At 59.9% G+C, this 27,074-nt stretch overlaps 2 protein-coding genes across 4 annotated transcripts in view; both read left to right on the plus strand.

Moving 5' to 3' along the window:
• The first annotated feature begins 1,483 nt into the window (after positions 1-1,483).
• MAP7D1 (MAP7 domain containing 1) lies at positions 1,484-17,128 on the plus strand. 3 transcript variants are annotated; one of them, XM_068159351.1, is made up of 18 exons: positions 1,484-1,502; positions 8,416-9,093; positions 9,241-9,309; positions 9,949-10,112; positions 10,451-10,565; positions 12,087-12,197; positions 13,683-13,805; positions 13,947-14,089; positions 14,209-14,342; positions 14,448-14,728; positions 14,804-14,978; positions 15,045-15,204; positions 15,447-15,551; positions 15,677-15,730; positions 15,843-15,900; positions 15,982-16,099; positions 16,173-16,378; positions 16,465-17,128. In XM_068159351.1, exons 1-18 carry the CDS (start codon positions 1,499-1,501, stop codon positions 16,473-16,475), a joined length of 2,709 nt encoding a protein of 902 aa, XP_068015452.1. In that variant the 5' UTR covers positions 1,484-1,498; the 3' UTR covers positions 16,476-17,128. The 3 variants fall into 3 exon arrangements, with proteins under 3 accessions (XP_068015452.1, XP_068015449.1, XP_068015450.1); XM_068159348.1 differs by lacking the exon at positions 1,484-1,502 and adding an exon at positions 1,726-1,858; XM_068159349.1 differs by lacking the exons at positions 1,484-1,502; positions 12,087-12,197 and adding an exon at positions 1,726-1,858.
• Positions 17,129-17,888: 760 nt separating this feature from the next.
• Positions 17,889-27,074, plus strand: part of THRAP3 (thyroid hormone receptor associated protein 3) — a 28,027-nt gene continuing 18,841 nt past the window's right edge. The window contains exons 1-3 of the mRNA XM_068159353.1: positions 17,889-17,958; positions 23,295-23,360; positions 25,144-25,229. The gene's annotated coding sequence lies outside the window, so the exon portion shown is untranslated. The remainder of the gene's footprint in view (positions 17,959-23,294; positions 23,361-25,143; positions 25,230-27,074) is intronic.

A 27,074-nucleotide genomic window follows, 5' to 3' on the forward strand; every position in this document is an offset into this window, starting at 1 on the left:
CCCCTTCCTCGCTGTTCCCCCTGCTCCAGGCTGGCCTTCTAGTGGGGGGAAAGACCCTAGGCATGGCCAGACCCAGTTTGAGGCTGTCCTGGAGCCTTAGGATGCTCATCTCCTCCCAGCTGATACTGTGCTGGTCCCCTGCCTGCCCTACTGGGACCCACAGGGCTGTGGCCACATGAGGCACAGGGGCTTTATGTGCACTCTTGGAGGAGATCACAGGGTGGCCCTGGCTTTGCTCTGCACAATCTCTTGTGTGCCATGGAAAAGAGGGGCTGTGAGCTGTTTGCTGTCCTTGTCTTGGGGTGTCCCTTGTGTTTGTGGCAGTACTGGAACATGCTCCTGTGCCACATGTGCCCCTATCCCATGCCATCCTTATGCAGCTCCTGGAGCCGTGGCTCAGCCATGCAGCATTCCCTGGTGGGGAGTCAGCCAGTGGCGGGAGGCTGCTGCAAGTCTTGTGGTAGGCTCTGCCCTGGCTGAGCCGGGTGAGCAGGGGCTGTGGGGCATAGGAAGGTGATGGCTCAGCCACAGCTCGGGGCTCTGGGGTGTTTGGGATGTTTTAGGGCATAGAGCCACCCCTGCAGCAGCACAGAGCAAGGCCACCCTGTCTGTCTGCCAGGAAACCCTCCTGCCTGCTGCCTGTCCCCTGAGTCAGAGGAATGAGCTTCCGGAGGAGAAGGCTGGGGTTTGGGGAAACCTGTTTGCCTGGTAGGTGAGGGAGGATGGGGTGGCAGGGGATCTCCTGGCCCCGTGGTGACATCATCCCAAAACCAGGCATCTCTGATGGGCCCTGCCCACAGAAAACTGAGTATTCATCAGCACATCAACATGAACCCAGAGATTTTGCTCCGTGGGGTGCTGCGAGCTGGGCCAGATGTGCGGTGGATGGGGACATGTCCCCTGGATCCTGCTGCCCCCAGAAAGCCCCCAGGCGGTGTTTCTCCTCCAACTGCTGCTGCTGCCACGTGTCCACTGCCCTTGGACGTGCTGCTGCAGCGGGCAGACACCCGGGTGTGTGTGTTCTGGAATGCTGCGTGGGGTAGGGCTGGGGGCTGCGCTCCTGGCCCACTCTTGCATCCTGCAAGGCCAAGAGGAGGTTCCCTTCTGAGCAGGGCTGAGCCGAGGGCTCTGCTCCAGTCTGAAGGAGGCCTCTTGTTATCAGCCCGTTATCAAGGCAGGGTGGGATGTGGAGGGGGTGAAGCCCCTGGGAGCAGGGGGGTTGGCTGCTGGCAGTGAGTAAGGCTCACGTGTGACGGGTGGGTGCTGGAGAAGCAGCTGCGAAGCCTCATGAGCAGCCAAGGTGGGGCTCCAGGACGGAAAATCCATTTTGTTTGGGGTGCCTGGTGCTGGGTGCTGGCACCTGGGTGGTGCTGGCCAGGGGCAGGAGGAGTGGGGGAGGGCTTTCCAGCTGGGCCAGAGCTTCAGGGGTGACCAGAGATGTGGGGAGTGAGCAAGGGTGGGTGCAAGTCCCCAAATCTGGGAGAGGAAGGGGCTGGAGATGGGTGAGTGCCCGGACTGAGATGGGGGATTCTGTAGCCTGAGGCCAGAGGGACGGGCGTGGGTTCCCGTTGTGGCTGCAGGAGGGTGACTGAGACCCCTGCGGAGCGGTGCGGCGCCGGGGAAATGCGAGTCTGGGCAAAGCATCCCCCGCCCTCCCGTTCGCCCCCACCCCCAGCAGCCCGGGGCGGCGGGGCCGGGCGGGATGCGCGGCCGGGGCGGGGAGCTCAGAGCGTCCTCCCCCGCCGGGCCAGGGGGAGCGGGGCGGCTCAGCACGGCTCGGCTCGGCTCGGCCAGCCCCCTGCGCCTCCCCGCCACGCCATGGAGAGGAGCCGCGCCGGGCGGGAGCCCCAGCCCCAGGGTAAGGCTCCGTGGCGGGGACCGGTACCGGTACCGATCGGGGCTCAGTGGCCTTCCCGTACCGCGAGGCCGCGCCGGAATCGGGGTGCAGGATGCGGCCGTGGTGGGGGGCGGAAGCCGGGCCGCGGAGAGGAGCAGGAGTCGGGTGTGGGGGTGCAGAATCCGGCAGTGGGAATGTGGGACCGGTCTTGGGGACGGAGGGTGCGGAACCCGGCCGTGGAAAAGCGGGATCCGCCGGGGGGGTACCGGATCCGGTTGGGGGGGGGGGGGGGGGAACTGGATCCGACCATGGGGGTAGTGGATCCGCCGTGGGGAGACTGCATTCGGCCGTGGGGCGTGCTGGACCGGACCCGGCCGTCCGGATGCCGGCGTGGATGCGGCAGCTGCCGGGCCCGAAGGATGCGGCAGGGCCGCCCGCGAAGCCGCTCGGGCGGCAGAGCCGGGGCGGGGGCCGGGGGAGGCGGTGGAGGAGCCCGAGAGGACGCGCTGCCGGGGCCGGGGGCCAGGCCGGGGGGTTCTTCCCAGGAGGGACAAAGCTCGGGCATGGTCCCTCCATCTTGGGGTGGGACGCAGCCGCGCAGCCCCTGGCCCGGGCAGAGCTGCCCTTGGGGAGCCGTCCCAGAGTCGGCCCCGCCGTGGCTGCTGGGGGAGACCGGGGCGGCGGCGCCCGTCCCTGCCCTCTCTCTTCCCCCGCCCCGAACCTGGCCCTGATTCCCCTCCGCGTGCCGCTGCGGGGTCCCGGCGGGCAGGGCCCTGCTGAGCAGCGGTGGCAGGCACTGCCCAGCGGTGGGGTGAAGGGTGCAGGCGTTACCCCTCAACATGCCCAGGACTAGCTCCGCTTGCCCCCGCCATGGGCACGTCCTAGCAGGTCCGGTGCCGGTGCTGCCCCAGGATGAACTCTGCCACCGGCCCAGGGCTGGGCAGGCGGGAGGGCGGTGGCCAGCGGGGCTGAGGCTCGGGGCGAGGGTTTGCTTTGGCTCTTCCTCGCAGGGCTCCGGCCAGGGGCTCCTTGGCCCCGTCGGCCGCTCTCGGCGCGGGGCTGTGACTAAGCAGGGATCTCTGTGGTGAGGCTGCTTTCCACCGATGGAGGAAGAGGAGAGGCAACTCCCCTCCCCCTCGGTCCCGGTTGCCCACGGCCACGCCGTGATTCATCGCCCACAGCCTCCCGGGCCTTGGTTGGTGCGGAGCGATGGCTGCCGGCTCCCGGCAAAGTCAAAGTGCTCCTTTATCGGTGGCTCTTGAAGGCGCTGGCTGCAAATCCCTGGCCTCACGGCGCGTCCTGCGCTGCAGACATATTGTCTGCGTCCCGCTCGCCGCCTCCACAGCCTTCCAGCTTGCCCGGCCTTGCCTTCCCTCTCCAGCCCGTCGCTGCTTGGGCAAGAGGGATGGCAGCTGCCGGCCATGCCAGCCTCTCCTGCGGCCAGTGGGCTCCCCGCGCTGCCCCCGGAGGTTCGGTTCTCCGGTGCAGGGAGGTGTTGTTCTCGCTGCTGTGAACAGAGGATGGTGCTGGGGATGGCTCTGCAGTATGTCCTGCTCTGGGGACCATCTCAGTCCCTCTCATCTGGTTAATCTGCATAGCTCAGGCTGCTCCCTGTTTCACTGCCTACCGTGGGTTAGAGGCTCCGCGGTGTGCCATGTCCTGGCTACCAACAGGGATGAGATTTCACTCCAGGGACCAGGACCCACCGTGGTATGGGGCACTTGATGGTGCTGAGGATGCAGGAGCTAGTGGTGGCCCCATGAAACTGACCAGGTGGGATGCAACCCCAGAAGTGGGTAGAGGGATGAGGACCAAAGCAGGGAGCAGGCAGGGATTTGTTCTTATCTAGGTTTCTCCCAGCTTCTTCAGTCCTTCTTCCTCCAGCCCAGTGCAAAGGCAGAGTACAGGGTGAGCTGGTTGCCAGCCAGCCCCCATCTTTGGGAGCAGGCAGCTGAGGAGCTATCCCAGCGTGGGGACATCAGCAAAGCTGCTGCTGTGAAACCATCAGAGCAACGTGATGCGACGGGCGGAGCAGGGATGTGACAGTCCCGTGGTGCCATGTCCAAAATAGTTAGCAGAGCTCTCGCTGGTCAGAGGGCTGGGAGCAGGGGCGGCACAGGCCGACTGCTGGGAGTGCAGCCGGACCCTGCACAGCCCCAGCCCTGGTAGGTGCCCACATTGCCGTTGTGAGGCTCAGAGCCTGTTTTTTGGAGGTGCTGGATACCTGCTCCCTGTGAGGCTGGGTCCTGGCAGGTGTGGAGCCCCCTGCCCTGCCTTGGAGACAGGTTTCTGTTTTCCCAGCATGATGCTAGCAGACAGGTTCTTGGGAGCGTGGCTGGGCCAGCCACCCTAGGTGCTGACTGCCCTCACCACTGGCAGCTCCATGTGGGTCACCCCAAGGACGAGGGCATCTCCTGTCTGCACTGCCCAGATGGATGGCAGGCAGGTGCTGCCTGCCCTTGCCCTCGATCTGTTTGGGGCTGTGCTGTGGCCGCAGCCAAACGGCAAGTTTGCTGTGGGGGTGCCAGGGCAGTGCAGCAGCTCTGCCTCTTTCCTCTGTCTGTATTTTAAACCCTGGAAACCCCCCAGCTATGGCCCTGCTCTGGCCACGAGATTCCAGCTCCCAAGTTCCCCTTGTTGCTGTCTGCCTTGGCATGTCACTGCTGGCTGGGTGCTGAGACACAGGACCTCAGCAGCCTCTGCCACCCCTTGGAGGTTGGCACAGTTTCCCCATGGCTGCCTCCCCATGCCTCCCATCCTGGTGCCTTGGTGGGGTATGGACCCCAGGAAGGTAGGGGTTGGTCCTCCATGCTGGGAAGTGCTGGGCAGTGGGTACAGCCCTCTCCCAAACCAGTCCTGCCTGGAGCAGATGCAAAGGCAGCATGGCTCCAGCTGGGTGGGCAATCCACTGCTATGTCCCTCCTGCCCAGCACCCGCCACGGGCATGTGGCTGTGCCCTCCCAGCTGCACTACTGCCCACACCCCTCCTGCCCTGTTTCTGCCTGGCCCTGGAGTCCTGTCCCTGGAGCAGAGCTGTGGGCAGCACGTGGGGCACCATGGGACAGTGCCTGACCTGCCCTGGCACTGCTGGCTGCGTTTTGCTGGCTCTGAGCTGGCAGGGAGAGGAGCCAGCCTTGGATACAGCACCCATGCTGCCCAGAGCCAAAGTGTGGGTGGCTGTGGGCAGCAGCATCATAAGAGCCCTTCCCCCACCTCCCCCTCCCCTGGGGATTGCTGTTAGCAGCTGCCAGGGTGTCACTTGCCATCCCTGTGGTGTGGGGCTGCTGGCATAACCTACCTCTCTCTGCCCGTGGCATGTGAGCTGGGGCTGAGGGTGTGCGTCAGCACTGTGCCTGCGGCCAGGATGTGCCAAGGACATGCCAAGGCTGTGCCAGGGCTGTGCCAGGAATACTCACTCACTGTCCTTGTCATCCAGGTGTGAGGACTGCCGCAGCACTGGGAAATCCCAGGAGCTGGGTGGGATGGGACCAGGCTCAGTTCTGAAGTACATCTGAGAGGTAGTGAGGATGGGATGGGATCAGAGGCAGTGCTAGGGCTCTGAGCACCCTCTGTGTACCTCACAGCCATGGCATGCCAGTGGCCTTGGGCACCTACTCTCCCTGCTAGACACCAACCAGAGCATCCCGGCCTTAGGGCCACAGATGCCACCCTGCTCAGCACCAGGACCTGTTGGCAGTGAGGGGAGGTCCTGGGGACCCCTCCTGCCATTGGGCTGCCATTGAGGCAGCTGGAAAGCAACTGCATCAGGAAGGACCCAAAGATGCACCAGACACATGGGTGTCCCCTGTGCCTCTCGAGGCTGTGTTCCCCTCAGGACCTTGTCCCTGGGACTTGTGCAATGGCCAGAATGGCAGAGTCACTGGTTGGGCACTGTGGCCCATCTAGGTGGCTTTGCAGCAGCCATCAACAGGTCCATGCTGTGCCCACCAGCCCTGCTCTTCTCTGGTGCCAGAGTACAGGTGGGGCCCATCTGATGCCCCCAGCCCTAGGTGGGCACAGCACACGGAGCAGCCCGTGGCCAGCCCTGCCACACCACAGAGCGGGTACATGAGGATACGGCGGCCGGGGGGAGCTGAGGTTAAGTCGCGGTGGGTGCCCCCCGCCCTCGTGGGAAGTGCCCGGCGGGGCTGTGCCGCGGCCGGGGAACAAGGGCTGCTGCCTTCCGACCGGAGCCCCCCGCGGGGCCTCGATGTGCTCTCGCTTCACGGCACTGGGGAATTTGCCTCTGCCTGGCTGAGCATCCCCATGTTCCCCGTGCTGCCCACGGAGCAGCACCGCACCGGGCAGTGCCAGGCTGGACGTGCCACCGCTGCTTGGTGGTGTGGGTGCTGGTGCCTCATGGACCAGCTGGGAGGAGCTGGGGATGAGCTGGGTGACAGGATGATGTCGAGGGCCAGCATCTCACCCTACAGCCGTGGCTGGTGGCTGGGCACAATGCTGTCCTGTGCCAGCAGCACTGGGCTGGGGGCTGTGAGGGAACCATGCCTGCGTGTCTGGGGGGCCAGGGAGCTAATCCCCTCTGGAATGCCCGGGCTGGGGGAGAGGGGACGCCCGCACGCCTGGGTGCAGGCAGCGTTGGGTTTCAGGGCAGCTGCCGTGCTGGAGCAACGACAGGGACAGATGGCAGCAGGGCTGGCTCCGGCCGTGCGCTGGGGTTTTGGCTGTACCCAACAGCCCTGCCCTTGCAAGAAGACTGGTGGGGTGGGACAGATCCTACCCAGGGCTGTGCCCAGGGCTCCATGACTGGTGGTGGATGGTGGCAGGAGGCACCTGCCATCCCCCCACCCCACTCCCTGCACGTCTATGCCCACAGGAGACATTCCCATCTGCTCCGGGGTGTCAGCCTGCCCTTGAACCTTTCCTCAGCTGGCAGCACTCAGCTGTGCCACCAGAGCACTACCAGAGGGGCACCTTTCCAACCTGGGACACATGAAGTGCCTCTGTGGATATTGTCCTCTGAGGTGGCATCTGTGGAGCTGCCAAGCTCCCTTGCCTGCAGGTGCCAATCTGGGGCAGCCCTAGGAATTGGGGTGGGAGATCCCCTGGATGCAGCCCTGGCACCTTCCTGGCCAGGCAGCAGGCTCAGGGCCACATGGAGAGCGCAGTGATGGGGCCGTGGGATGTGCAGGACGGAGGCCAGGGGATGGGCTGGCTTCCTGCGGCACAAAATACCCGGAAGACTGCTGGGGTCTGCGGGGGGGCCGGGGCTGGCTCTGTCCCCTGTGGAGCCCAGGGTGGGTCAACCCTGCTGGCACCATCTCCAGCATGCTGGGAGGATGCAGCAGGACCCCCAGCACCTTCCTGGGTGCTGCTGTGGGTGCTGGGGTCCATGGGAGGTGGGGTGCAGACATGGCCGCCGTGCAGGGTGGGCTGAGCAGGCTCTGGCAGCGGGTGGAGGCTCGGCGCCGGCCTGTGTTTGCCAAGCCCACACTTTGCCCCTCGACGGAGATTGTTGGAGAGCTCTGCAAACACGGCTGAGCCATGACATCAGCCCACGGCCAGAGCCAGCGGGTGCCGGTCACTGGTGTCCCTGCCACGCCTTGCTGCCACAGCTGAGGTCATGCAGTGCCGGCGGGGCTAGACCCCAGTGCCAATGGCGTCAAAGCAGGTTGGGCATCACTCCTGGGCAGGAGTGGTGGTGCTGCCTGCTGCGTGGGGGTCAGGGCTGTAGTCTCAGCACCCCACAGGTGCATTTACAAGGTGCTGGTTAACCAGGACAGGGACATCACTGCTGCTGGTCACTGCAGACAGTCCTGGTATGGCCACCTTGTGCAGAGGGCACATGCAGCTTCACAGGGCAGCTGGCACCGTGTGTCAGTTCCCAGCACCAGGTCACGCAGCAGGCTCCCCCGGGGTCCACTGGGGCTGGCTGGGATGAGAGGTGCACAGAGCAGGCACTGTGCCCCCCACCTGCCCTCCAGCAGGCAGCGAGCGACTGGCCCCACGTGGGGATGGGGCTGTTCGCCGGCGCTGGCCTCGTCCTGTGCATTCCTGTGCCATGAGTTCATGGCTGCGTGCAGGCCTGGCCGCGGCATGGTGCGGTGCTGAGGGACATGGGCCACAGGGTGACGTCAGGCTGTGGGGCCCGCGCCCATCCTGCTGCCGGCACCGGCGGAAGCAGCCCCGCAGCCTCCAGGGACAGCAGCAGGGACACGCGTGGGTCCCCCTGCCCGTGTGGGGTCTCAGTCCCCGCGTCCCCACCGTGGCAAGACCAGGGTGGCAGCTGCCAGGGGAAGAAGGGTGGCTTTGTGGTGGTGGTGCCTGGCAGAGCCTTGGCCAGGCTCTCTGTGCATTGTGCACCCAGCGCCTGGCACCCAGCATGGGGCAGTGTGGGTGCGCCCCGAGATGGGGCAGCAGCAGGGCTTGAGTTGGGGTCCTACCACCTTATTCTGAGGGGTCCTAGGGCTGTCCCCAGCCCCTGCAGCCAGTGATGGACTTGCTCCTGAGTGCTCTGTTTGGGGGGAACAAGGCTGCACCCCTGAGGGCTGTGTTTGGGGGCACAGGGCAGTCCCAGGCTCACCCACTGAGTGACACATTCTGCTCTGCTTGTGTTGCAGGGAAGCCACCATCCCCGATGGGAGACAGCACGCCCACCCCGACCTTGTCACCCCACACGCCTGAGGATGCCCTGCAGGGAGGGCACACCTCCCCCCAGCTTGACCAAGCCGTTCCTCCAGCCGTGGTCCCTTCTGGACAGCCTGTCTTGCCAGTCCCTCCAGCCATCACGCCCTCCCAAAAGACCACCTCACCTGTCCCTGCTACTGTGACCCCCTCCAGGCAGCCCATCTGCCCCCCTGCCATGACACCCCCTCCTGAGAGCAGCACCCCACAGCATGACCGACCTGTTCCTCCAGCCATGACACCGTCAGGACAGCCTGTATCTCCCAACGCTGCAGCTGTGGCCCCTTCAGCAGAGAATGTCCCCCCCTGGGACAAGTCTTCTCCTGGGCTCCCCCAGCCCCCTGTGACAAAGCAGCCCAAAGAAGAGGCATTGCCCCACGCCAGTAGCCAGCCTGGCCCCGTCCACACTGCGGCTGCTGCCCCTTGTCCAGCAGAGACACTGCCCTGTGGGAGCAAAGCCCCGACCCCAGCTGGCAGTGAAGGAGCCCCCTCCGATGCCAAGAGCCCCCCGGGTGGCACATCTGGGCCCTCAAAGGATGTGACTCTCCGGAGTGACCGCCCCTCCCCAGCTGCAGCCTCACCAGCTTCTGCTACCAGCTCCAAGCCCAAACAAGGTGGGTGCCAGGGGGGCCAGCAGTGCTTCAGTGATGCTGTCCACCCCATGGGCACACCCCAATACCTCCATGCCTTGCTGGTGCCAGCATGGCACCACTGGGGCTGGGGAGGTCAGGTGCTGCTCTGACTGTGTCTTCCTGCTGCAGATGCTCAGAAAGCCCAAGCAAGGCACAAGCAGGCGAAGGAGCGACGCGAGGAGAGGGCCAAGTACTTGGGTATGGGGCTGGGGGAGCTGGGTGGGACACGGGGCTGGCAACCCCCAGGACGAGCATTGGGAGGGAAAGTGGACAGAGGGGAGGCAGAGGCTAAAGAGCTTTGCCGGGTCATGGGCAATCCCATTAGCTGTGATGAGCTGAGTCCAAGCAGGAGCTGCTGTGCCACTGGCTCTGTCTCCCTGGCATACCACTGTCACCCCGGCAGACCACTGCCCTTGCTGCTGCGCTCTCCCCACAGTCTGAGTGCCCCCCAGATGCACCCAGTCCCACGCCCATCCCTCTGCCGTGTGCAGGCAGCTGCTGGCAGCCCCGCAGCCGCTGGTGGAGGCAGGCGAGTGGGGCCCCTGTGCCGCGCTTGGGGCCTCCTGCTCCCCGCGCTCTTTCCACCCTCATTCCCCCATTGTTCGCCGGCGCGGCTCGGCGGGCTCCCAGCCTCCCTTTTGTCCTCGCCAAAACCCCTCCCTCGCCGGCCGGCCGCGATGCTGCCTGCCCCGGGTGCCCAGCGGCGTGCTCCGGCCAGAGCCCGCCCTCGGACCCACGCCGCCGGCACGGGCACGGGCACGGGCACGGGTCCCAGCAGTGGGGCTCGCCGGGGCCGTGCTTCAGGTGTGACCCCGCTGCCCCGGGTGCATCCTGCAGCTGCCAAGCGGGTGCTGTGGCTGGAGAAGGAGGAGAAGGCGCGGCTGCTGCGGGAGAAGCAGCTGGAGGAGCGGCGCAAGCGCCTGGAGGAGCAGCGGCTGAAGGCGGAGAAGCGCCGAGCGGTGCTGGAGGAGCGGCAGAGGCAAAAGCTGGAGAAGAACAAGGTGGGGTCAGAATCAGACTCGGTTAGGCTGCTTAAAACCTTTATGATGTTAAAGCACGGGTGCACTGGGGTGGTACTTGGGGATGTGCTCTTTGGGGAGACCTCCTGGCTGCAGCAACCCTTTGGGAGCTGCCTACTATGCCTGTTCTTCATGGTGCCTATCCTTCACGGTGCAGAGCTTTTGCAGTGCCTGACTCCTTGGGCAGACATGCCCTGTCCAGGGTGGGCATCACTGATCCATCCAAGCGTCCCCATGGCTGTGATACCCTCATGCCAGGAGGCTCTACCCAGCCCCAGCCTCATTCTCCTAGCCTCATCCTGTCCCTCTCCCTTGAGCAGGAGCGCTATGAGGCAGCGATCCAGAGGTCAGCCAAGAAGACGTGGGCAGAGATTCGGCAGCAGCGGTGGTCCTGGGCTGGGGCCCTGCACCACGGCTCTCCTGCACACAAGGATGGTGAGTGCTGGGCTGGATGATGGGCACCTGGAGCCTCGTGGCTCCACAGGAGTGGCTGGGCACAGCTCTGTGGTGCAAGGAGCTCAGCCTCACTCTGCTGTGGTCATGGTGCCATCACCTCAGGCAGTGCCTGGGCCTGAGGGGGTCCCTTGTCACTTCCTGCTCTGGTTGGGACTGGGTGAGTCAGGGACTGTGTGTCATGGTCACCGTTCTGCGCAGGAATGTGCTTGGGGACAGCCCTGGCTGACTGTGGGGAGGCTGTGGCCCTGCTTCCTGGGGCTGCAGCAGCCAGGAGGAGCCAGGTGTGGGTTTGGAGCTGTGCAAGGCTGCTGCCGTCTCTCATGGCAGTCTGTTCTGTGCCGTGTCCCCTTATCTGCCAGCTGGGTGGGGGCAGCACTTGGCCCCTCCAGCTCCCATTGTGGGGTGACAGTTGCTGTGTTTGCTCTTGGGTACCTTGCCAGAGACTCAGTTGTGCCCACTGCCCACAGCTGGAGCACTGAGCCATGCTGGCCCCTCTCTGTGGGGGCTCCTCAGGGACACCCTATGGGGTTTGGCACCAGGGTTGGAAATGTGGAGGTCTCCCCTGTGCCGTGATAGTTGAAGACACAGGGCTGTGCTGGTGGGCTCTGGCTTTGTCTGGGGTGTCTGATGTGGGCTGACAGCATTGAGGGGAGTGCTGTGACCTTGGGGTCTGTCTGCCATTCTTGTGCCATGGGGTGGCTGTGGCAGCCCCAACTGTGCCTGGCTGGGATGTGTGTACAGGGGTTGTGTGCCAGGCTGTGCGCCCCAGCACTATGTCTGTGGCACCCCATGGATGCAGGCACTGTGTGCCTGGCTGTGTCTGCTGGGCTGTGTGTACCAGCATCACATTCTGGTTATGATTGTCTGGGCTGTGTGTCCGTATGCCACGTGTCCAGCTGTGGTTTGTGGCGCACTAGGGGACAGACCCCGAGTCTGGTGCGACATGCGGCAGGGTCCAGCAAGCGGACATCTTAGGTCCCCTGTGACCTCCTGTGGATACATTCTGGGAAGTTTGGATGGGTGGAGAGGTCCTGGTGCCCTGTGGAGAGGTTCTGGTGCCCTGTGCAGGTGCTGCTGGCCACTAGCACCCTCCTCGCACTGCCCTACTGACCTGGCACTGGTGTCAGTGTTGTTCCATGTCTGTCTGGACCTGCTACCCTCAACCTGCTCCCCCAGGGCTGGCTGCTGGCCTGTGCTGCCAAGGTCCCTGGCCACCTGGCTCCCAGTTCCCAAGACTACTTTTGAGGATACTGCTGTGGCCTGGGAACTATCCTGGCTCCCTGAGTATGAGATCCCTGCATGATCCCAGCATGATGGGGCTCAGGCACCGTGCCGTACCGGATGCCAGCGCCACGTGTCACATTCCCAGACATCTTCTGGCCCCAGTCTCTGTTGCCACCTCCTGCCCTCAGTGCCCCAGCGCGGCCGTGCATGCTGCATGTGGGGGGCACAGCCCCAGCCCCGGGACCTTAATGCCCTTGTGTCTTTTCCCTCCTCCAGGTGCGAGCCGCTGCTCAGTGTCCGCCGTAAACCTCCCCAAACACGTCGACTCTATAATCAACAAGCGGCTCTCCAAATCCTCCGCCACCCTCTGGAACTCTCCCAGTAGAAGTAAGAGCCCTTTGCGTTTGCCCCAGCGCAGGGGGCCCAGCCCAGCCCCCATCTCAGCGCTGGGGAGCCCCTGAGACCAGGGTCCCCCGTCCCCAGGCCCTGCCTTGCAGCACGGTGCCCATGGAGAGAGGAGAAGCCGTTTGCTGTTTGCGGGAGGAGGCTGAAGCTGGCCGGTGGCTCCTTGAGGCTTGGTAGAGGCTGGGAGGAAGAGAAGGAGGAGCTGGGTGCTGGCAGCCCTGTGAGGTGCCAGGACAGGGACCAGAAGCCTTGGCTCCCTGCCCCAGGACAGCTCTGGTGGCTACAGATGCAGCCACAGAGTGGGGCTGTCACCAGATCCTCCTCAAGGCTGGGCACAGTGACGGTGCCCGCCACCACGACGCCTGTCCTCACAGGCACCCTAGGGCTGGGTGCCATGGAGGCTGCGGGCACTGTGCTGTGTCAGGTGCTGTGAGGTCGTCCTGGCCCTGGCCGAGCTGCTGGAGGCTGCTGGCTGAGCCAGAGGGCTGCCTCCAGCGCTGGGGCTGCTGTTGTGTTTCGGGGTTGCCTGGTGATGGGCATGCGCCTCCCCGGCCGGGTATAAATAGCTGCAGCAGCTGACGAGGATGGCTGCGGGCGCTGGTGACGCAGGTGGCTCCAGGGCTAAGGGCTCAGCCCAGGCGGAGGCATCCAGAGGCTCTCAGCACTGCCTGGAAGCAGCATCTCTCTGGGCTGGTGCCAGGCCTAATGCCCTGTGCTGCACCCATGGCTGTGTTTTTCTCCACTGCTGGCAGTGGGTACTGCTCCTGGCCTGATCATGGGCCCTGGTGGACAGGGGCCAAGGGGCCCTGTCTCTGGGCCCTGTCTCTGTGGGTGCTTTCCTTGTGCCCATGGGGTGTTTGGTACCAGCGATGTGCACTTGAGGGCGGCCAGTGGCAGCCCTGTGCCCAGCAGTTTGTCCAGGGACGGTTGTTCCTTGGGTGCCATGAGCCTGGTGTGGCTCCTATGGCATGCTCAGCAACTTCAGCACAGCTCTCTTGGGGTGAGGGCACCTGGTGGTGTCCCTGCAGCAGCTGCAGTGTGCTGGGGGCTCAGTCACACCAGGACAGAGGCACATGAAGAATGCACACCAGTGCCAGGTGCAAAGTGAGGGACAGAATGGAAGGGACTGCAGGCAGCAGGGTTGCACCCTGCCATGGCAGGTGTTGCTCACTGTGGGTGCATGGTGGCCAAGGTGTCTGCAGGGCACAGGGACATTGTTGTGCCATTGCACCATCCTGTGGGCATCCAGTTGCCCACCAACACTTGTGCCTGCGTGGCCCTCATCCTGCTCAGCCGGCTGAGCAGGGCAGTGGAGACCCCTTCTTGGCATGGCTGAGCTGCAGGCTCTCCTGATGCCACACACATGCCATGGCCTTGCCACAACTGCTTGGCTGCTCCCTCCCTGTGAGCAGCTGCAGTGCTGGGGTCTTGGGGACGTGCTAAGGCTCTCTCTCTCTCTCTCCCCAGACCGGAGCTTGCAGCTGAGCCCATGGGAGAGCAGCATCGTTGACCGGCTGATGACACCCACCCTGTCCTTCCTGGCACGCAGCCGGAGCGCCGTGACACTGGCTGGGAATGGCAAAGAGCAGGGTGAGCAATGGGTGAGGGGCACGGGGCCACACGTGTCCTGGCATGGGCAGGGGACAGGGACAAGGATGCCTGAAGCCAGCAGAGACCTGGTAGCAGTGCTGTGCCACCTCTGCCCTAACGTGTGGTCACTCCTACCCCCAGTGCCAGTGTGCCCTCGCTCAGCCTCCGTCAGCCCCCTCAGCCCCTGCCACAACCACCGCCTGCAGCACCGCTGCTGGGAGAGGCGGAAGGGTGCCGCTGCCAGCCCCGACGTCACGCCACGCCGCAGGACCGAATCCTCGCCCGTGAGTGCCACCTCCTGTGGGGAGCTCTCAGTGTTGGGGTGGCTGTGGGGCATGGCAAGGCTCCTGGCCAGCCGAGCTCCCAGCACTGACTCTGTCTCTGTCTCTCTCCCATGGAGCAGAAGAAGAAGGAGAAGAAGGAGAAGGAGCGGGAGAACGCCAAGGAGCGCAGCGCCCTGTCCCGCGAGCGCAGCCTCAAGAAGCGGCAGCCACTGCCAGGGGCACAGCCCCGGCTGCCACCCGCAGCAGACAGCAGGTAGAGACCTGCTGCCCGGGGGCTGCCCAGCCCTCTGTCCCCTACCCCACAACCATGGGGGACGCCCCAGCCCTGCTAACGTTGTGTCTCCCCTTCCGTTTGCAGCCCTGGCCCCAAGAACCGTCCCTCATCCCCTGCCACCCCCAAAGCCCGCCCGGCGTCCCCCAGCCCAGCCCTGGGCTCTCCCCACAAGCCTCCACTGCCCCGCAGCACCCACTCCTCACCCAAGGTGAGGGCCAGGGCCCGGGAGGAGCGGGGGGAGCAGGAGGGCCAGGTGAAGGCACGTGAGAAGAAAGAGGAGGCACGGAGCCCGGCACCCCCAGCCCTTCCTGAGCCCCCCAAGGTTTCCACAGAGCCCCCCAAGGTGCCCACAGAGCCAGCAGCAGGTGGGTACAGGGTGGTGGGAGGAGCAGAAGGGTTGGGGGGAGCAGGAACAGCACTGACCTGCGTTCATTCTGCAGCCCCTCTGGCCCCTGCAGTCCCCAGCCCTGTGCCAGCCACTCCCCCAACCCGACCCTCAGCTGGCACCACAGACCGGGAGGAGGCTGCCCGGTTGCTGGCAGAGAAGCGTCGCCAGGCCCGCGAGCAGCGGGAGCGTGAGGAGCGGGAGCGCCGCGAGCAGGAGGAGCGAGAGAGGTGAGTGCTGCTCCCCCTGGCCCCCAGTCCCGACCCCCAACTTTGCTGAGGGTTACCTCCCCACAGGCGGCTGCAAGAGGAGCGGGCACAGGAGGCAGCAGAGGAGCAAAGCCGCAGGGAGGCCCTGGCACGCCAGCGGGATGAGGAGCGGCGGCTGCAGGAGGAACGCGAGGCCCGGGAAAGGGCACAGGCTGAGCGGGAGGAGACAGAGCGCCTGCAGAGACAGGTCTGGTCTGGAGGGGATAGGGGAGGAAGAAGTGGGATGGAAAGGGAAGACATGGTTGGAGGGGGAAGGCAGGGATGCTCTCCTGTGGTTTCCAGCCCAGAGGGATGCAGGGAAATGGATCAGACCAATCTCTCAGTGCCCAGAGTAGCAGGAGAGGATGTGGGGCAGGGCTGTGCTGAGCCACCTGGGCAGTCTGTCCCCACTGTCCCTGCCCCATCTCACCCATCCTTGCTGCGCCACAGAGGGAAGAGGCTGAGGCCAGGGCACGGGAAGAGGCTGAGCGGCAGCGCCTGGAGCGGGAGAAGCACTTTCAGCGTGAGGAGCAGGAGCGACTGGAGAGGAAGAAGGTGAGGACTGGGAGCACTCCTGGATGCATGACATAGCAGGGGCTCCTCCTGCCAGGGGACCTGCCCAGCACCCAGGGCACTTCTTGCTGGTGAGGACCATGCACAAGCCCCTCTCTGCCCCACAGCGCCTGGAGGAGATCATGAAGAGGACACGCAAGTCAGATGCAGCAGATGCCAAGGTGGGTGCCTGTCCCCTGTTCCAAGGTGCCTGGGGACATGGGGGGCTCTGCAGAGCCCTTCTGCCCCTACCCAGAGCTGCCAGTGCCTCTCACTGCCCTCCTCTCCCTGCAGAAGAAGGAGGACAAAAAGGTGGTGAATGGAAAAGCAGCTGAACCAGAGGATGTCTCAGGTATGTGGCCCCATTCTGCTTCTCCCCAGCCAAGCTCCTGCTTGGGGCTCTGGCTGAGAGGGGTTCTGCCAACATCCCTAGGCTGTGAGAAGCGTGCAGGACCGATGCCAAAGGAGGAGGAGCTCCCTGAGACACAGACGCCAAGCACAGGCACTCCAGGGGGGCCGAAGGGTCTGGTGGGTGAGGGGCTGCAGCCAAGGTGAGCATGGAGGTGGCCAGGGGGACTGGGGTGAGGTGGGGTCCTGGCTGACCCCAGCCCTCCTGTCCCACAGCTCCCCAGCCAAGGAGGTGGCGTCTCCAGCATCACTGGTGAATGGTGTGCAGCCCAGCAAGCATGAGAATGGCTTCTCAGGCACAGAGGGCTCCCAGGAGCTGCTGGAGCTCTCCCACCACAGCAGCACCCCAGCAAGCATCATCCCCTTTGGTGACAAGGAGCCTTTCCTCAAGCAGGCTGTGGTCAAGCCCCCCCAGGTGACAGGTGAGACAGGGAATGGGCTGCACAGGGGGGACGGGGCAATGCCACAGCCGCTCGGGTCTCACCTTTCCACCCTCCCTCCTCTGCAGAGGTGCTGTGAGGGCCAGAGCCGGGCCCTAGCAGACGTCCCCATGGGGCCACCGCACGCCTCCTGACTCCGGACACCCACGCAGAACCGTAGCTGTTGTCAGAACAAGAACCTTGCTGCTCCCCTCCACTTGCCGCGCGCCCCCGGCCCTGCCGCGGGGGGGCTGGGGCAGCGTGGGAGCCGCCAGCAAGGCGGCTGCCTGCTCCCTGCCTGCCACGGGGGACACCTGGTTTCTCTGTTACTTCGTTTTGTTGGATTTTTCTTTCTGTTTTTTTAATATGCACCTTATCAGACTGACACCCCCACCCTAGCAGCCTTGCCAGAGCCGCCCCAGACGTGTGGTGTAATAATGTAGTTATTTAACTTGCTGGGTACAATGTCTGTGAATACTGTAAATAGAGCTCGGCCAGGCACCGGGGGCACCGGCCTGGCCCCGTGCGGGGTGGGAGGACTTGGGGGCTTGCCAGGGAGAAGGGATGGAGCTCGGCTGCACGGGAAGGTCGCTCCCTGTGCCCGCGTCCCTGCGCATGTCTGCGTGCGTGCTGGGCGTCCCCGTGCTGCCTGAGCAGCCGGGGCCTGGCAGGTGCCATGCTGCTCTCCGTGCCGTTGTGACAGTGTTATGCATCTGGACAACCTTTGCCAATAATAAAAGTGGACAACTGCCACCGCCTTGTCTTGCTGTGTCCCCTAAGGACGGGACCCTGCGGATCGCTGGCAGTGCCCTGGTGCTCTGTGGGGCTGGGCTGGCACGGCAGTTGGCCTGGCTCTTCAGCCCTGGGGTGATCTTGCATTGCCAGCGGGACTGCATTTACCCTCGTGTCAGGGCTTGTCCCTGGAGCACCGTTTGCTCTCTCAGCAACTTGCTCCCTCCCAGGGATGCAGAGGGCTCGTCCTGGCTGCCCTCACCCATCAGCAGACCACTGCCACAGAGATGACCCCTCCCCATCCCAGCCTCTGAGCGGCCGCAAGAGGCCAAAGGCAGTTATAAAATGCCAGGCGCGGGGAACTCGGGGTCTCCGGCTGCCCAGGGCTGCAGCCTGCACCGCCTGGGCGGGAAGGAAAAGGCGGCCGCACAGTCCCTTCAACGCCGAACTCCTTTCTCTCCCCTTCAAGGCGGGGTCAGCTCTGGAACGCCAGGTGGTGGTGGTGGAGAAGGCTCCGCCTACCCCGGGAAGGGCGGAAAACACCCTACGCCACCACCACCGCCCCCGCCGCCATTTCCCTGCCAGGCCCCTTGCAATCCCGCCCCTCCCCGCCGGAAGCCTCTGCCCTCCCCGTGGCACCAGGAGAGGAGGCGGAAATTACATTAGTGATTCGTGATGCCCGCCGGGAATTGTAGTCCACGCTGTGCCGACAGCCAATGAGCGCCGTGGGGCTGGGACTGCGGCTCCCGGCAGCCCTGGCGGGCGGGCGGTGAGCGCGCGCGAAGCGGAAGTGCGTGCGGAGGAGGTGGAGGCGCCTGGCTGCTGAGGAGGCCGCGGGCGGAGCGGATCCGGTGAGTGTGGGTAGGCCTGGCCAGGCCTGGCGCGGCGGGGCCCGGCCCTGTTCTCCGCCACTGAGCTCTTCTCGTCCCTTCCCTTCCTTCCGTTTCACACCGAGTTCCCTCCGCGGCTGTGCCGCCCACCCTGGCCGAGCCTTGTCCCCATCCCCGCCCCAGGCCTCAGCGCGGCGCTGCCCTCCCGCCACGTGCCGGGCGCGGCCCCACGGTCCCCCGGGCGAGGCTTGAACGCGGCGACGGGGCTCTCCCGGAGCCCGGTCCGGGCGAGGCCTCGTGGCCGAGCCTGGCTCCACCTCCTCCCATCTCCGGGGCTGATCGGAGCTTCCCGAGGCCTGTCTGCAGAGTCTTCCCTTGTCCCGCTCCAGCCGAACCTGCTTCTTGAAATTCGTCCCCTTGTACCGACTCAGTCTTCCTTGGAGATTCCCGTTCTTCACCCAGGCCTCAGGGCCTCATCCCCAGAGACTCCTCCCCCGCATCGGGCCTTCGGCCTGTTCACGGAGGTTTCCTCCCTTCGCCGGGTCATGGCCTGTGTCTGGGTTTTCCACATGCTCGCAGCGGCGCAGGAGACGCTGCTTGTACTCCCGAGGGGACGAGCTTGCAGGGGTGGCAACTTGTCCGGGCCGCAGCCATGGCCCCGTGAGCTGTGGTTGATACCTCTCCGCCGATGGTGTGCGGCTCAAGCACCGACCCTCAGCACCGCGTGCTGCTCGGTCCAGCGGGATGGGTTTGGCAACTTGTATGCCCCGCTCTCCATCTCGGTTAAAACTACGGTTCGGTGGACCCTCAGAAGATGTGATCAAATGGGCTTTGGAGGGGCACAGAGGCACGCCTGAGCCTCTCTTCATCTTCAGCAGACTGACAAGGGCTCATTTCCTTAACTCTTGTTGTTTGGGGGAGATCAGCGTGTTGGTTTATATAAGTACGTTCCCTGTGACTTCCTCCCAAGTAGCTTTCTGAGCGCGGTTGTGTGCCAGGAGGTGATGCAGTGAGTTTGGCATAAGCAGGGCTCTGTGTAGTAGCCTTGGGAGATGCGAGTTCGCTGCTGTATGCTCCTGGGTGGGGAGTGTGGAGGTGTGGGATGGATGGTGCTGTGTGTGCAGCAGCATTTCCTCAGGACTCCTCTGAGGTGGGATGCTCATTCCTGATTTTTAAGTCATACAACGATGTGTCTGATGCTGTGGTGTAAGAACAGATTAACTCGCTGAAGTAAATTCGATGGAAAGCTGTTTGGAAAGCTTTTTGGGTTGCCTCAGAGCTGAGGGTTGGAAGGACAAGAGCCTTTATCTGCTGCTTGTGCAGCAGTGTCAGCACAGAGCACGTGTGTGCAAGGCTGCAGGCCCTTTTCAGGATGCTCTTTCCTCAGCACAGACAATTAAATCAGTCAGTTTCTCTCTGGGAAGGCCTCCTGCAGAATTCCTCCCTGCCAGCAGCGAGGCCAGGTGGCTCTGTCAGTGTTTAGGGTGAGGTCAGCAGCTGTTTTTAGTGTGCCTTTTGTGTGGCTGCTGCCCTCCAGTGCTATGGCCGAGGAGGAACTCTGTTCTTTAGGTTTGCATTGCATAACCCAGCTCCCATTCCTTTAAAAATACATGTTTTGAAGCTCAGCCTCTCTGATTGCCTTTAAGGCAGCATATTGTAGAGGCAGAAAGAGAAAGAGTATTTAGGCACAGCAGTGCCTTCTTCTGGAGAGTGGAGTTCATCTGTGCACTTTGCCTGGCACTTGCAGGTGCCCAGCACAGGGTAAGGAAATGGCTGATTTGTGAACTGTAGAATTAGTTATGCAATCTGGCAGCAGGTCAGAGGATGGAATAAGGCAGAGAGCTGTCTAAAATGTGTGGGTTTGTGACATGGGATCTTGTGTCCACATTTTCTTTGGATCCTGTTATGTATCTTTGTTTCATATTCTCCTTGCTGTGAGTTATTGTTCCTGCTTTAGCAGGAGCAGGAAGGGGCACTGTGAGAAGTCAGTTTCAGGAGTTGTTTCTGAAGTCCCTAGGAAGCTGACACTGCAGAAATGCTGCTCCTGAAGCTGTCCTTCAGCAGATAGGCCTCAGTGTTCTGAGCTGCCTTTTGATTGCAGGGAAGGCTGTGTGGTCTTTGAATGACACGACCCCAGCACAGGAGGCTTGCAGAGCTCTGGGGTCTGACTGGCTGCAGTGTGCACAGTGAGCTCCTCTTCAGCTGGAGCTGCTGCCTGGGGGAAGGAGGCAGGCACAGGGCAGTGTGGTGCCGCTGGCAAGGGTGCCAGAACCCTGCTGCCTGCTCACTCAGCATCCATTTTTATCCAGGGATCGAAAGGTGAAACCTTCTGCCTGCCAGTTTCCTGTAAAGAAACAACCTGGCCATGGCAAGCACTGCTACCTTTGCAAGCTGCTGGCTGTGAAAGCACAGGAGCAGTGGCAGTCTTACTGCCCTGCTGGGTCTCCATGTGGGCCAGGTGTGGGCACGGTGGGCACAGGAGCAGTGGCAGGTCTCACTGCCCTGCTGGGTATCCATGTGGGCCAGGTGTGGGCATGGTGGGCACAGGAGCAGTGGCAGGTCTCACTGCCCTGCTGGGTATCCATGTGGGCCAGGTGTGGGTACTGTGGGCACAGGAGCAGTGGCAGGTCTCACTGCCCTGCTGGGTATCCATGTGGGCCAGGTGTGGGCACTGTGGGCACAGGAGCAGTGGCAGGTCTCACTGCCCTGCTGAGTATCCATGTGGGCCAGGTGTGGGCACGGTGGGCACAGGAGCAGTGGCAGGTCTCACTGCCCTGCTGGGTCTCCATGTGGGCCAGGTGTGGGCACGGTGGGCACAGGAGCAGTGGCAGGTCTCACTGCCCTGCTGGGTCTCCATGTGGGCCAGGTGTGGGCACGGTGGGCACAGGAGCAGTGGCAGGTCTCACTGCCCTGCCAGATGTCCATACAGACCAGCTGTGGGCACTGGCAGGTGTGTGGTGATGGATGTGTGCCTGTAGTGCTTTGTCTGCAGAAGTTATGTCTCTCTTCCTGCTGAGTTACACTCAAGTGTCTTCCTACTTTTTCCCCTTCCTTGCTACCTTCATGTCTCTGCCAGCTCTCCACCTCTGGAAAGAGGTTCCCTGTGTGCTGGGATTTCAGAGCAGCCCTGCTCCTTCACCTTAACTTCTTAACTTCTGTTTCAATGCAAGTTGTGTCCTGTGTACCATACATGAATTGTTCTGCTGTTAGGGCTATGAAAATGTCATTTGGCTGGCTGCTGGTTTCTTTCAGCTTTCTGAAGCTGGGGAGCTTTGTAAACTAGTTAAGAAAAGAGTCACTGGGGTCAGGCCAGGGCTCAGGGATTGGCATGCTGCAGAAAAGCAGGTGAACACCTGACATGGAACACAAATACACCACATGTATAAACCACCCTGATATAAAAGTAGGTGACAGTCTGTGCAAGTCAGCAGTGTTGTCACTGTTTACCTGCTCCCACTTCACTGTAAAAGAAGTCTTGCTTTGAGAGGCCTTGGAAGTGCTGAGTGGGGCTGGTTAAGCCTGAGGATGCTTTTCACTGCAGACCTGTGGTGTTCCCTTTAGCTGTGTTACAAAGAGCTCCTTGGAAGAACTCTGCAGTTTGCCAGAAGCTTGATTATAATTATTTCTTTACCTTTCTTTTAGCTCACTTGCCTTTGTCTTTGCAAAGTGACCACTTGCCATGTCAGAACTTGGTAATCACTTCAGCAGCTCTCTAGCCCTTCAACTTTTTTCCATGCCTGGAAAAGTTTACAAGATTCTGAGCTGTGTTTAATGGCTGCCTGTGCCAGCAGAGTAATGAGGGGTTTGGGTGGTGAGGTTTCCTCTGCCTTACCATTGTACAGAGAATTCCTCTGTGGTAAAGTTCTTGCTCTGTACTGAGCCATGGAGTTTAGGCCATGGGCACTGAGAGGGAGAGGAATGGTGGTGGTGATTGCAAAAGCTGTTCTGGCTTCCAGGGGAGCTTGGACAAGGTGATGCTTCAAGGCTGAGTGAGCAGCCAAGGGGAGACACGGAGGGTGTGCTGCTCACCTCCTGTGTGGCACAGCTCTGACCTCACTGCTCTGTCCTGGTGTTCAGCAAACCCTCACTGCTGGGCAAGCCTGGAAGTGTGGCTTAAAACTGCTCTCTGGGTTTCTGTAATGGCTCCTAGGATGAGGAGAAGCTGTTAGATGCAGCAAAAGATCTCATCTCCTCTGTCCCTGCTGGAGTCAGGCCAGAGTGGTGCCTGGAAACAAGTCAGTGCCATTTTGTTTCTGGGTGACAGGGCTGGGTTTGTAGGTCAGGAGTCCCTCTTGCCATGAAGGAAAATATCCTTCCCCTGGTCACAGTGAAACAGGGCACTGGAGAGGCCGAGGGGTGGCTTTGAGAAAGTGAAGAGTTCCTGCTTAATTTAGCTTTCTTGTGTCAGAGCTATGAATAGTCACATCATGGATTACATTTCACGCCAGCTGCGAGTTGTGTTTGCGCTGCTCCCCTCCATGGCAACCGGAAGCTGTCTCGTCCATAAAGAGACAATAATGGTGACACAGGGAGAGGGGACCCAGCCTTGCTGCAGGGGGGTCCTGCTGTGGGAGGGGTATCATTTCCCACCCAAGGAAGTTTTCCATCACTGCCCTTTTTCCTATCCCCTATGAAAATACTTGGTGGAATTCTCCCCTGTTGCACTTGCTCAAGGAGGCCTCTTTGCAGAGCTCTGCTTAGAGCTGCCTCTCCTTGGGTAGGAGAGCAAGTGGCCTGCTCATCATTTTGTCTCCAGATTTGTCATCTGGCCATTTTTAGCCTGTCATGATTTACAGAGTCAGGGAGCTGCACAGAGCCCAAAGCAGCCTCTGCTTCAATGCCAGGGGCTGCACGCTGCCCAGCTTGCCTGTGGTTGCCCTGCTGCCCACACTCGCCGTGCCTCTGGGTGAAGGCTTCTAAAGTGGAAGCTTGGCAGTAACCCTGGGAGTGTCTGCTCCAGAGCACAAAGGTGATGGTGTGTGGGGTGGTAGGCTGAAATTCTGTTCTCTGGGGAGGTAGGCTTGTTATTAATTATGTTAATTTGTGCTGTAACAGAGGGCTGTACACCTGGCATTTAGGAGGGCACCTGATTATTTCAGGCCCTGTGTATCTCTGTAAGTTTTTGCAGCTAATTGCTTTTGTAGGGCTGTGGATGAGGTCAGATTCCCCAATTAAGGATCTGTCTATTCACTGTCTGATTAGATCAAGTCATTTTGGCAGCTGTTTCTTTTTTTTCACTGGGAATAGCTGCTGGGATGAATGGCAGAATCAGGGTCCTTCCCTGTGCTTGTAAAATGTGAGCTTTATCCAGGATCTTAATGACTTTAAATTTGATTTTTCCCCTCTCTTTAACTTAGGTGAAAGCTCTGTTGCTTCTGCTAAAGCTGCATTGAGAAACATCATTGATGGGAGACCTATACAAGGTATGTACACACAGCACAGGGGGCTGCCTGGTCAACTAAGCTGATTCCATGTGTACCAGGTTGCTGTGGAGAGGGAGTTACCTGTTTTGCAGCCTGGCAGGGCTCAGGGCCAGCCTGTTCTGATGGCTGTCCCTGCCATGGGAGGTTAATTTTGTTAAACAACTTTTAATGTTATCCCAAGTCACTGAAATCCTTCTCCTTTTTCCCTGAGGTAGCAAGGTTTCAGGTTCAGGTAGAGGGAAATCAGGTGCTGGCTTAAGAGCAAATGAATGGGTTTGCTTTCTGCAGCTTCTAAAGGAGAGTTGCTGGAGCTGGTATTTTCGTGGTGAAATGTGTGAAGAGTAAATGTGTGAATCCTTTAGGACAGATTCAGTTGTGGCTGTAACTGTTCTGTGTCTTTCAGGAGATACCCAGAGAGCCTCCAGCTCAGTTGGTTTTTAAATTATCAGCAATAAATAATTTTTGCTTTCTGGGGGTTTAAGTTGGGGAGAGAGAGAGAGAATTTGTTGGCTAACACAGGGGCTGCCACAGTTTAAATTGCTGTAAGCCTTTTGGGTATCTTATCCAAATGTTCAAAAGCTTGGTTTATGGGGGATGAAGCTGGGTTTTACTGTGTAGCTCTGTGTCTGTGAGCAGTGGCTGCTGCTGCCTAGTCATACAGAGTGCCCTGGGTAAGATGTGCTGTAGGATTATATTTCTTTTTTAGCATTAACTAATCTCATTTGGGTTTTGGAGCTCAGGATTATGAATTGTGGAGCTGGCTGAAGGAGAGTTGAATTCCCTGATAATGAAGGGTGTTCTGTGCACAGAAAGCAGGAGTTCAGCTGCTTCTCCCCAGCTGAATGCTTGTGCTGGAGGACACTAAATGAATGACAAGACACTCGGGCAGAAATAGTTTCTCTAATGAGGTGCTGTCTTGTTTGCTTTGGGTCTTGAAGCAAAACAAACCCTAACAATTTCATTAAGCCCTGGCCAGAAAGGAACAAATCAATTTCTGTTTCCCTGCCACAGTCACAGAGAGCTTTCTACAGCTGCTTGCACAAAACATTTTAAAACTTACAAGTTAATGTTTTGTAAACACTGCGCAATAAACTGAGCCTGCTGTCAGGAGTGCTCCCAAGGTGTGCTCAGGAGTCCTCCCAGTTGTTCCCAACTGCTCAGAGTGTTTATGCTCGGTGTATTACAGGCAGACACAAAGAGAAACTGCTTTTGGTGGGGCCACGTCTGCTGTGGTTGTCTCTCTCTGCTGGCAAATGCTCCCTGCTGTAGCAATCCTCGATGACACGCTGGAGCTGGAGCAGTTTCAGCTGTAACGTTCTCTTAGAGGCTTTTCTGTGCACTGGTGGCTCTGTTCTGCTGCAGCATCTGAAAGGTCTGAAGGAATGATGAGTACTGCCTGAAAGACCTCAGAAAAAGGAGTGGAGGGTGGAAAGAGACAGTCAAGTACTGCAGGCCAGCTGGAAGTGGGGAAACAAAACCCTGGAAGAAGGCATTGTGAAAGAAGAGATGTTCTTCATTTGACCCAGCTCTTGGCATATAGAAATGTTCTTTACAGTGTTCTAGAATAGCAGAGTCCTGGACTGGCTGTTCTGCTCCAGCAGAGAGTGTTGAGCACGTTTCTTGCTTTCCATGACTGGAAGAAAGGTTAGCTGGTCCTGCTTCCTGAGTGTGATCTTGGTTCATATGGGTTAGGAAAAAAAGGCACTTAAGGAAGCTCCTGGGGATGATATGGACAACAAAGTACTCACAAAGGAGCTTCAGTGCCATTTTCTTCTCATTTCAGGTTTGCTTCCTGATTTCATAATTGACAAAGCTGAGACAGTGAAAACTGACTATTGAAGGCTGCAAGGTGTGAACCTGCACAAGCAGGTGGGTACATGATGGAAAATAAAACCTTCAAAGGTGGTAGAACTGCCTGCCCTGGAGTCTGTAAGATGTCTTCTTGTATCCCTTCTATCCTGGGCACTGCAAGTTAAACTGTTGAATCCTTTCATTGTTAATGTTGCTGTGCCTGAAGGAGTGTGTGCCATGTGTTATCCAAACACATTATGAAGAAAAACCTCTGCCTGATGACTTGGAATGTTGTGGTTTGTCCTTCCACATAGCTGGTAAACAGGGTAAAATACACCAGCTCTGTGAAAGACTCTTGGATGTCCTGGAAAGACAAGCTCTGTTGAGAGAGTGCTCTTTGGATTTACACCCTGATTGCTTTGCGCAGAAGAGGACTGTGCTTCCCCCTCTTCACCTGCATTATTCACTCTCATACTGGTGGCAGGTGTTAAACTTCCATTTCTGTGCCCACTCTCAAAGCTTTGAAGCCTTGCAGTGATGTTAATCAGTGCCCATAAATTCTCTCTACCTGTTCTGAATAACCCTATTCTGAAGCTGTGGGAGCTGGTGCTGTGTCCAACAGTAAGAGTCTCTTGAGTGATTTGTTTGTTTTTCATTGCCACGCAGCAGGGTTGAGCTCTTCTTTTAGGAGTTCTGCCAGGAGACTCAAACCAGGCAAAACTTTTAGCTTTCCTGACACTGCTTCCATGCAGAGTCCTTTGTGGTGGCTTAGGAGGAGCATTTATTCCTCTGTTGCTTTCCCCTCTTTACGTGGTTTGATGGATTGCTTGGTGTGGCTTTTGAAATGGAGAAGGCAAAGTTTGCTTCTTGAAATAGCCTCCAAACTTTGGGAGGCACTTTGAGAAGCTTGAGGAGGGCAGATACAGGCTGAATATTAGAAGGAAATTGTTTACAGTGAGGGTGGTGAGACACTGGAACAGATTGCCCAGGGAGGTTGTGGATGTCTCCTCCCTGGAGGTTTTCAAGGCCAGGTTAGATGGGGCCTTGAGCAACCTGGGCTGGTAGGAGGTGTCCCTGCTCATGGCATGGGGGGGTTGGAACTGGATGAACTTTAAGGAACCTTCCAACCCAAACCATTCTATGAATCTATGAGAGTGAGAGGCTTCCAGGTTCTTGATTCTCCAGCTTAACTTCTCCTTATTTGTCAGCAAGACTCATGAAGAGGGTCACAGAATCGATCTGGATTAAAAATAGTCTTGTAAAACAGATCATTTGTAAGCTTTGCCATGATTAAGTGTTGTCATGGATTAAGTTTTGAATGTAGATGAATAATTCATTGTATTGTCATGCTGGGGATTTTCTGCATGGGCCTTGTTGCTAAGGCAGTGATTAGTCCAAGTGCTCATCAACAGCAGAAATATCCTCAGAGACATCTGCCCTTTTTTGTTCTAGTTAAGGAGTAGCAGTGGATCTCTGCAGAAAACCATCCTCAAAGGTTCCTGCCAAACATCAAAGAGGGTTGGCTTTGGCCCTTGTCTTCACTGGTGTCTTCACACACTTTATCTGGGTCAGTTAGTAATTCCTAGACCAATGAAATATATATCACAGTGACTTTACAACTGCAGTGTCAGCACAGGGGAGCTGAAATGACTCCAAGTTTTCATTTGTTTAACCTCTTGAGCACTGATCGAGCACAGCAGCTCAGTTTCTATTCTGGTCAGGGTTTACCTCACACATTAGGAATGAATCAACTTTAAAAATATTGACAAAGATTTGAGAAAAAAAAAAAAAAGGTTAAAAAAAAAAACCCAACCCAAAACACTTCTGAGGCAAGAGAGCTTTTGGCACACAGCTCACATACCAGAGTGGTGCTTGGCTGGTGAGTGCTGCGGATCAAAGCGAAGTGCAGCGGCTCTGAAACAG

This window comes from Melanerpes formicivorus, unplaced genomic scaffold, assembly GCF_026170545.1.
Source record: "Melanerpes formicivorus ecotype bairdi unplaced genomic scaffold, bMelFor1.0.p_v2 SCAF_45, whole genome shotgun sequence".
NCBI lineage: Eukaryota > Metazoa > Chordata > Aves > Piciformes > Picidae > Melanerpes > Melanerpes formicivorus.